The 9,301-nt window shown below is 46.2% G+C and overlaps 2 protein-coding genes across 3 annotated transcripts; both read right to left on the bottom strand.

Annotated features, from left to right (window-relative positions):
* Window positions 1-208: 208 nt before the first annotated feature.
* Window positions 209-1,430, bottom strand: LOC123060614 (uncharacterized). The gene is made up of 3 exons (XM_044483394.1): window positions 1,216-1,430; window positions 668-922; window positions 209-590 (listed from the first exon to the last, which is right to left on the bottom strand). Exons 1-3 carry the CDS (start codon window positions 1,301-1,303, stop codon window positions 448-450), a joined length of 486 nt encoding a protein of 161 aa, XP_044339329.1. The 5' UTR covers window positions 1,304-1,430; the 3' UTR covers window positions 209-447.
* A 3,679-nt stretch (window positions 1,431-5,109) lies between these two features.
* On the bottom strand, window positions 5,110-9,301 carry LOC123060613 (WD repeat-containing protein 53). 2 transcript variants are annotated; one of them, XR_006428066.1, is made up of 11 exons: window positions 8,910-9,301; window positions 7,800-7,896; window positions 7,640-7,701; window positions 7,485-7,541; window positions 7,257-7,313; window positions 6,932-6,988; window positions 6,753-6,795; window positions 6,525-6,602; window positions 5,896-6,226; window positions 5,679-5,815; window positions 5,110-5,536 (listed from the first exon to the last, which is right to left on the bottom strand). XR_006428066.1 is itself a non-coding variant. In XM_044483393.1 (11 exons), the coding sequence occupies exons 1-11, from the start codon at window positions 9,048-9,050 to the stop codon at window positions 5,447-5,449; spliced, it is 1,161 nt and encodes a 386-aa protein (XP_044339328.1). In that variant the 5' UTR covers window positions 9,051-9,286; the 3' UTR covers window positions 5,110-5,446. The 2 variants fall into 2 exon arrangements, 1 of the variants encoding a protein (XP_044339328.1); XM_044483393.1 differs by having other exon boundaries at window positions 5,679-5,826; window positions 8,910-9,286.

The raw sequence follows: 9,301 nt of genomic DNA, 5'->3' as shown, positions 1-9,301 counted from the left end.
GGGACATGCACCTCAAATCCTATGAGTAGGAATAAGAAAGGAGATATTATTTGTTTCATATCATAGGATTTCTTTTTATTAAATTTAGGCTAATGTTTATTTTTCTATGAAATGTGAAGGATAGGAAGATTTTCTTGATAGGAATAGGATTCGATTCCTACAAACCAAAGAGCTATATAGGAATTTTTTCTATAAAAATCTTATCATATGAAGGCCTCAATTTGCTGTTCATAATTTTTTTATAATCCTGAGTGAAAAACTAGTTGCAAGAATAGATAAAAGCTGATTAACCAACAATATACATAACTAAAATTGAACTGCAGAGCTTCTCCCCTCTCGAAGATTTCTAACAAAGAAAACAACAGGCGCAAGAAAAGTCGATTGTAAGCTGAACCGGTTCGATCAACTCTGCCTGTTCGTGTCTCGGAGAGGAAGGCTTGTTAACTATCAGGCCAACCCCCTCAGACGATCAATGAGCTCCCCTTTCTTCAGCTTGGAGTAGCCTCTCATCCCCCTCACCCTCGCCATGTCCCTCAGCTCGGGCACCTTCATGTCCTCCAAATTTGGCTGCCCGTCTTGGTGCAGTCCCTCTGGAAGCACAAGCAACGCGATGATGGTTCAGAACAAAGGAAACATAATTATTTTCATCCTGATGCTGTCAAGTTACCGTGTGGTTGCAGCTTCATGCCGGCCTCTTGGAGCGTGCCAGCCGGCGACGACGGCTTCCTCGTCCTCCCGGGCGCCTTGGGCGAGTCCCTGGTAATGGCGGCCTGGATGCCGCTGAAGAACTCTATGAGCTCTTCTTTGCTGTGCTTCTTGACCGCCATTCTTGAAGGCGGATACCCGTTGGCTTCGGATCTGACCGTCAGGGAAGATGAGCAGGGCAGAGAACCCCGCAGTGGAGCGCGATGGAGAGCAAAATCTGCAGATGCCACCGAATTCAGGGCTTCAGACTTCGCCATAAGATTTTTTTCGGTCAGGTTGGAAGGGAGACTGAAACTAAGAGAGGGAGCCATGGCAGAGACTGCAATGGTGCCTGTTTCCTATATATCATTAAAATTGTACTAGTACAAAATGTATTCACCAATGTGGCAATGCAGGCACAATGACTGCAATGGTGCCTGTTTCCTATATATCATTAAACGCACTAACTAACTAACCTTGATGAAGATGTTCTCTATCGAAAAGGAGATAACTACAATGTTTCACAATCACCTCTTGGGAGAGCAAATGATCCGGGGAAGGCGGCTTTTCGCAGAGGACTGGGAGAGATTTGGTGATGCTGCATGAGGATTCCTCCCATTTCTTCTCTCTCCTTCCTCTACCAATGAACCGAAGCTGGCCTCCTTGCTGTTCTCCAATGGAGTGACAGTTGCGCTCTTGTTCTGTTTGCGCTCTATCCTCTTCCTCAGCCACACGGAGGTGGTAAATGATGCAGTCCATGAAGTTTTACATAAACACCCTCGTTAGAGAAATGGTCTTTTTTTAGCATCGATGGAGTAGAAAGGACCGTAACTAACTTGTGTCATTTTATGAATTTTCCGGAATGCGAGGGAGCAAATGGCCAAAGAATCAACCTAATCCAGAAAGCTATCCATTGCGAGACCAAACCACGCCGACAGCGCCAATTTCGCGGCAAAATTTGAACTCCTCTGCCTCCAGCTCCCATGGCGACGCCTCCAGCCGCCTCCATTTCCAGCCACCCCCGAGCTCCGCAGCCATGGCCGCCTCCCAAGAGCACCAGCCAGAGAGCGAGGGTCCGGTGTAGCGTCCTCGCACCGTCCGGCCAAGTCTTGGAGGCAGCCGCTTCTCCGAGGGACGCCGAGAAATCGCCAAACTGGCTCCCGAGTTCCGACGTGAACCTGCAGATTCAGAGGCTGTGTCGGTCGGGTGAGTTGGCGGAGGCTTTGAGGTTGCTCGGCTCGGCTGGGGTCGACGACCGGAGCTACGGCGCCGTCCTCCAGCTCTGCTCGCAGATGAGGTCGTTGGAAGGTGGGAAGAGAGTTCATTTCCTGGTTCGTGCATCTGGCCTTGGAACAAATGCAATGGACAGTGTTCTCGGGCAGAAATTGGTGCTGATGTACTTGAAGTGTGGGGACTTGGGGAGTGCACGAAGGGTGTTTGACGAAATGCCTCAAGTGAGCGATGTGCGCGTTTGGACTGCTCTGATGAGCGGTTATGCCAAGGCTGGTGATTTACGAGAAGGTGTGTCTCTGTTTAGTAGGATGCACTGCTGTGGGATTCGACCAGACGCATACGCCATTTCCTGCGTCTTGAAGTGCATTGCTGGTTTGGGCAGTATCGCGGATGGTGAGGTGGTTCATGGGTACCTTGAGAAGTTGGGTCTTGGCTCGCAGTGTGCGGTTGGAAATGCATTGATGGCTCTGTACTCAAGGTGTGGCTGTAACGAGGATGCTTTGCGGGTGTTTGAAGGAATGCCTCAGCGGGATGCTATTTCTTGGAATTCTGTCATCAGTGGATGTTTCTCAAATGGATGGCATGACAGGGCTGTTGAGCATTTTAGCGAGATGTGGTTTGAAGGCCTGGAGATCGATTCAGTGACGATGCTCAGTGTTTTGCCTGCTTGTGCTGAATTAGGTTATGAGCTTGTTGGAAGAGTGATTCATGGATACTCTGTGAAAACTGGATTACTCTGGGAGCTTGAGTCTCTGGAGAGAGGAGTAGATGAAAATCTGGGATCCAAATTGGTATTCATGTATGTGAAATGTGGTGAATTAGGCTATGCACGCAAGGTGTTTGATGCAATGTCATCGAAAAGCGACATACATGTGTGGAATCTACTAATGGGTGGGTATGCAAAGGTTGGTGAATTTCAAGAAAGCCTATTTCTTTTTGAGAAAATGCATGACAGTGGAATTGCCCCGGATGAGCACACCGTTTCATGCCTTGTGAAGTGCGTCACTAGTTTGTACAGTGGAAGGGATGGCCTAGTGGTTCATGGGTATCTTTTGAAGTTAGGTTTTGGTGCACAGTGTGCAGTTTGCAATGCAATGATATCATTCTATGCGAAATCCAACATGACTGAAGATGCAATCTTGGTGTTTGATGGAATGCCTCATCGAGATGTCATATCCTGGAATTCTATCATCAGTGGCTGCACTTTCAATGGATTACACAGCAAAGCTATTGAACTATTTGTAAGAATGTGGTTACAAGGACAGGAGTTGGATTCAGCCACATTGTTAAGTGTTTTGCCTGCTTGTGCACAGTTGCACCATTGGTTCCTAGGGAGAGTGGTTCACGGGTACTCTGTGAAAACTGGGTTGGTAAGTGAGACATCTCTTGCTAATGTTCTTCTCGATATGTACTCAAATTGCTCAGATTGGCGTAGCACCAATAAGATATTCAGGAACATGGATGAGAAAAACGTTGTCTCATGGACAGCAATAATTACAAGTTATACCAGGGCTGGTCTTTTTGACAAAGTGGCTGGGTTATTGCAAGAAATGGCACTAGATGGTATCAGACCAGATACCTTTGCAATTACCAGTGCTCTTCATGCTTTTGCTGGTAATGAATCGCTGAAAGATGGCAAATCTGTCCATGGATATGCCATCAGAAATGGAATGGAGAAAGTTATTCCTGTTACCAATGCGCTGATGGAAATGTATGCGAAATGCGGAAATATGGAGGAAGCAAGGTTGATTTTTGATGGCGTGACGAGTAAGGATATGATATCATGGAATACGCTGATAGGAGGTTACTCCAGGAATAATCTAGCCAATGAGGCTTTCAGTTTGTTCACTGAAATGCTGCCCCAGTTCAGACCTAATGCCGTGACCATGACCTGCATCTTTCCTGCCGCGGCAAGCCTTTCATCCCTGGAGCGGGGCAGAGAGATGCACACCTACGCCTTACGAAGAGGGTACTTGGAAGACGAATTCGTAGCCAACGCCCTCATGGACATGTATGTTAAGTGTGGTGCATTGCTGCTAGCTCAACGGCTGTTTGACAGGTTGAGCAACAAGAACCTCATCTCATGGACCATCATGGTAGCGGGATATGGCATGCATGGCCGTGGCAGGGATGCCATTGCGCTCTTTGAGCAGATGAGGGCAAGTGGCATTGAGCCGGATGCAGCCTCTTTAAGTGCCATACTGTATGCCTGCAGCCATTCAGGCCTGAGAGACGAGGGATGGAGGTTCTTCGATGCGATGCGTCGTGAACACAAAATAGAGCCCAGGCTGAAGCACTACACCTGCATGGTTGACCTACTAACCAACACCGGAAATTTGAGGGAAGCTTACGAGTTCATCGATTCGATGCCGATCGAGCCAGATTCAAGTATATGGGTCTCATTGCTGAATGGATGCAGAATTCACAGGGATATCAGGCTTGCAGAGGAGGTAGCAGAGAGGGTCTTTGAACTGGAACCTGAAAACACCGGGTACTACGTTCTTCTTGCCAACATATATGCTGAGGCTGAGAGATGGGGGGCTGTAAGGAAGCTGAGGAACAAGATCGGCGGCGGGGGGCTCCGGGAGAAAACTGGCTGCAGCTGGATTGAGGCCAGGGGCAGGGTTCAGGTCTTCGTCGCAGGCAACCGGAGTCATCCACAGGGGACAAGGATTGCGGAGTTCCTGGATGAAGTTGCCAGAAGAATGCAGGAAGAAGGCCATGATCCGAAGAAGAGATATGCTCTGATGGGCGCCGACGACGCGGTGAACGGCGAGGCACTCTGTGGCCACAGCTCAAAGCTCGCCGTCGCGTTCGGGGTGCTGAATCTGTCGGAAGGGCGTCCGATCCGCGTGACGAAGAACTCGAGGGTTTGCACTCACTGCCACGAGGCTGCCAAGTTCATATCCAAGATGTGCAGCAGAGACATCATATTGAGGGATTCGAACAGGTTCCATCATTTTGAACAGGGCAGGTGCTCTTGCAGAGGTTACTGGTAGCAAAACAACTGCTGTGTAACATGTGTTGCATTTCATTTACAGATGAGGTGTTCTTGTAGTACTATCATTGTACCATGCTGATTCCCTTGTTACAGTACGAAGAGGTTGCCTGTCACATTCACAACGTTGGGGGAAAATGACTTTGTAAGAAACATCAGTTACAGCTCTACAAAATCAGAAGGAAACCAAAAGATTTAAGCACATTTCTCTATCTTCGATGAACTACCTACACAAACCCAATCGTTCTATACCGAAACCATAAATATATAATGCCACGCAACAAAGACATACATGTCTATTCTAGCAGCACATCAGAGCACAAGATTTCAGTACCACATGACTTGTCTCATTACAAACAAGAGTTTCTGCAGGGCTCTAGAGTCCCATATAATGATATCCCAAAAGAAGAACCAACTGCTTGTCATTTCACTAGGACTAGTTGCAGTTGGATTGGGTTCATGAGTCAGGGCCAACATGCTGTGTTATAACCCAGGAAACTGTCCATAAGGTGACACCGCACATTTCTCCATCTATGGGAAATTATATACTTTGACCACCTTGGATGTGTCACACACAATCAGGTTATCTGAATCAGTTGGAGCAGTACACAACCAATTTACCTGCCAAGATATGGATCAGAGATCAGTATTATGCCTAGAAATCTCAATGGCAAGATAACCAACAAGATACGGTATTGGCGTTGTTAGTGCCACATCTAGCAAAAGACAATAATTCAAACAAAACTGAAGGTCTAGCTACAACCTTTTTCTTCACATCAATATCCAACACCAATTCACTATTGCTGTTTGTTTCAGGAGAAAATCCTTTGGACCAATCCCATACTTTCAGTGATGCGTCGTTACCACCTGAAACAAGGAACTTCCCCTTCTCACCAAACGCTGAAAATGCTCTGTTAAGTGGCTAATTAGTGAAACAGTGATATACGCAAGGAACACAGAAACAGCATAAAGGGACTTACACACAGGAGACAGCTGCAGTATGGCCACCCATTGAGTAATCAAGATGGATCCTTTTCCCTTGGCATTGATTATTGCTCCCATCCCCAAGATCGTTTCTTTTCGAGCTCATGGCCAAACCGCCTGCCCGAGAAGGGCCTTTTGATTTTGCAGGGGCCAATTCATATTCTAGATCAACTACATCAACAACACCGTCCCCCCTTGCAACGGCACAAACTTTATACAACCCACCTAAAATGCCCTCTTCAGAAACTGCTACCGAGTGAACGAAAGCAGGGTTGAGACATTGCCCTGTACTACCCGAAGAATTGCTATTTTGCAATTCAGGTGATCCTGACATTCAACAGAAATACGTTAACCGATCCGCATCGGAGAATGGCGAAGTGAAAAATAACAGGAATACAGCTTTTCAATGTATCGACAGATCTTTTCCTACTATATAAACCAACTAATGCGACTCTTCGTTCTAATAGACACATAAGAGCTGCATTTAATATGCCTAAAGCAAGTTTCATGAGGTTTACTAGGAACTGTTAGGATGCATCATCATCAGGACAAGACATAAGTATCAGTTTGGAATAGCACAAGCAATATAAGCTGTGTACACGATTTTAATAGAAGAACGAGGTACCATAATCAATAGAAAATAGTGCTCGCCCTTTGGAGAAATCCCACACAGCAAGCTTTGAGTCAAGGCCACCAGTAATTGCTGTCAAATCAAGACGCTAATACATTTAAAATAACATATCAAAGATAGACATATAACAGTTCTTCCCTTATCAGTTGTAAAAAGAAGGAAGACGCAGGAGCAAATAAAAGTGTCAAATAAAACAAAGAAAAAGTGAACAATAACAATAACCTGTCCAAGGTCTCCAAGGAATGAATTGTACACTGCTGCAAATCTGTTGAAATGTTGCTAAGGAAGACAGGTTGCAGGGCAACAGAAACATTAAACTGGGAATAAGAATACGCAAAACAAAACTTAAACACTGTTATTTGATGAAAAAGTACGAAAATCTCCAGACCATGTAAGGATACACTTGTGTGGGCTTCCCTCAATCTTTTGTACAAGCACTTTTGAGTGGTATTGACAATCTGTGAGAGGAATAGTCGAACTTACGAAGAGTGAAATAATTGACGAGTTATTATGCCAAAGAAGTAACAACTTATTTCATTCAAGTTTCTTCAGCTTTAAGATACTAGAGCATCCAAAAGCCCAGATCTAAAGTTATCCAACAATCCTCTTACAATTCAAATTTATGTTCTAATCCCCCTTGGTTCTAAGTAAGCAGACGATATATAAAATCAGTACTTTTGAACCTAGAATGATTTAATTCTATTATTTCGAAAAGATCTTCTATACCTTAACATCCCCACTGTCATCTGCAGCAGCAAGATAGCCTTTAGAACTCACAGCAATCTGCATAAAATGTGGAACTCTTAGATTCTACCCTTGCTGGACACAGTTAAATGTTAGTATCAGGCCAAAGGGCCTAAGATCCAGTAATAAGAGAAAATTCACAATCACAGCACCATTTCACACCGTAATAAGAAGACTAAAAGGAGCGGTGTTGCAGATAAAATAAAACACCTGGTTGATTTCATCTCTATTGTAGTTATATGTCTCCAGTGGCTTTGATTGAGATCCCTGCAAGAAAACTACTTTAATCATATTCCCAGTGAAAACCAACGCAAAAGTCACAACTTCGATTTGGGAATACAAATATTTAGTGGGTGCTCGCTTACCATACGAATATCGAAGGACAAGATTTCATTTCCAGCCGATACATACACATGATCTTCATTTCCTATCAAATGAAAACAAATGACATGAAAGTGTGTGAAGTTTGCATGTCGCACAAAAAATGGGATGAACTTCTTGAGATGTTTGGAGGGCATTACTGACCTGATTTAAAACAGATGGAAGAGATAGGTTTATTTGCTGCCTCAATGGTCAAGAGCACATCTTTGGTGCGCAAATCAAACCAGCAAAGACATCCATCCTAAGGTGACAGAACAAGCTATTAGAAGTTTAGAACATGAGAGATTACCGAAGGGCAGAAACATCAGAATTACCAAGTAGTGTGAAATTATATGCCTAAGGTTCCGCAGTGTTGAATAACGATTAGCAACTTACCATTGCAATTTGTGCAGAAATTGAAAGATCTACATAAGGAAATAACCTACTGGTCTGGGAGCATAATACCAGGACTTCCCAGTACCTTTACAAATATTTAGTGTCGGGTGCCATTTCTCATCTCAGCTTAATTACTGGTACTCCCTCCGTTCGGAATTACTTGTCTTGAAAATGGATGTATCTAGAACTAAAATACGTCTAGATACATCCATTTCTGCGACAAGTAATTCCGAACGGAGGGAGTACTTTCTACTGAGCATAAACCATTGCCAATACTTCTGTGAGAGGCGAATGCTGAGAAATTCATCGTGCGGTATCGAACTGAAATGCCATCATGTACTCATACTAGCATGAGACCATGAGAAAGGTCATTGGGTGTTCAAAATCTGTTATCCTGGCACTACCTCACAAGGGCATTGCATTCTGTACAATAGTACAAATGCTATTCACAAGATGTGTTCCAGTTAATCCTGCAGCAACGAGCTCAATGCGCATCCAGAGAAGCAAGAACATCACTTGGCTGCATAGTTTGCCTTCCCACCCCCACCCAGTGCAGCATGTCCAAATTAGCTCGACCGCTTCCTGCTAAAGCCTCCATTGACAAAGCCAATGCGAAGCAACCGGATTCCATTGCCAACATTGCACTATTACGGCAATCGCAGAAAAGCGGCAGGCCAGCCACGAGATTCGGCCACTATGCCAGCCAGCGCCCACGAGGTGTTCGACCGGTGTCCTGACCGAGAGAAACCATGCTACAACAACTAGGGGCAGCGCGAGGACGTCCCCCGCGGGCTACAGGGTGTTGACGCGAGGCCATGGAACGGGGCAACCCTTTTCTGGGAGAAAAGCCAGAGGCTCAGAGCGAGTAGAGGCGCGTACCTCGCCGGAGGACGCGACGACGCCCGGGCGGGCGGAGGACGCTACGCAGCAGGTGACGGCGCCCTTCTTGTGCCCCCGCAGCCGCCGGGGCTTCCGCTCCGTCGACGTCGCCGCCGCCGCCGCCGTTTCTGTCTCGGACATGGCGCGCGTGGCCGGTGAAGACGCGAGGCTTTCTCTTCCCCCCTTGACCCTTGTCGTCGGCGCAGAGGCTGAGAAAGCACGGCACGGGTGCGTGTGACCCGTTCGATTGAAGTATGAACGGTCTATATGAGATCCTCGCTCGTTTATTTCAGAAGACTAGGGGGGCAGACCCCCACCCTAGAAACGGCGGCTCGTCCCGGAGCTGCTTCCGTTCCACCAAGTCCGGCGACTCCGCCGGCGAGTTTCTTAGG

This window comes from Triticum aestivum, chromosome 3A (assembly GCF_018294505.1).
Source record: "Triticum aestivum cultivar Chinese Spring chromosome 3A, IWGSC CS RefSeq v2.1, whole genome shotgun sequence".
Taxonomy (NCBI): Eukaryota; Viridiplantae; Streptophyta; class Magnoliopsida; order Poales; family Poaceae; genus Triticum; species Triticum aestivum.
This window is presented reverse-complemented; position numbering and strand designations above follow the sequence as displayed.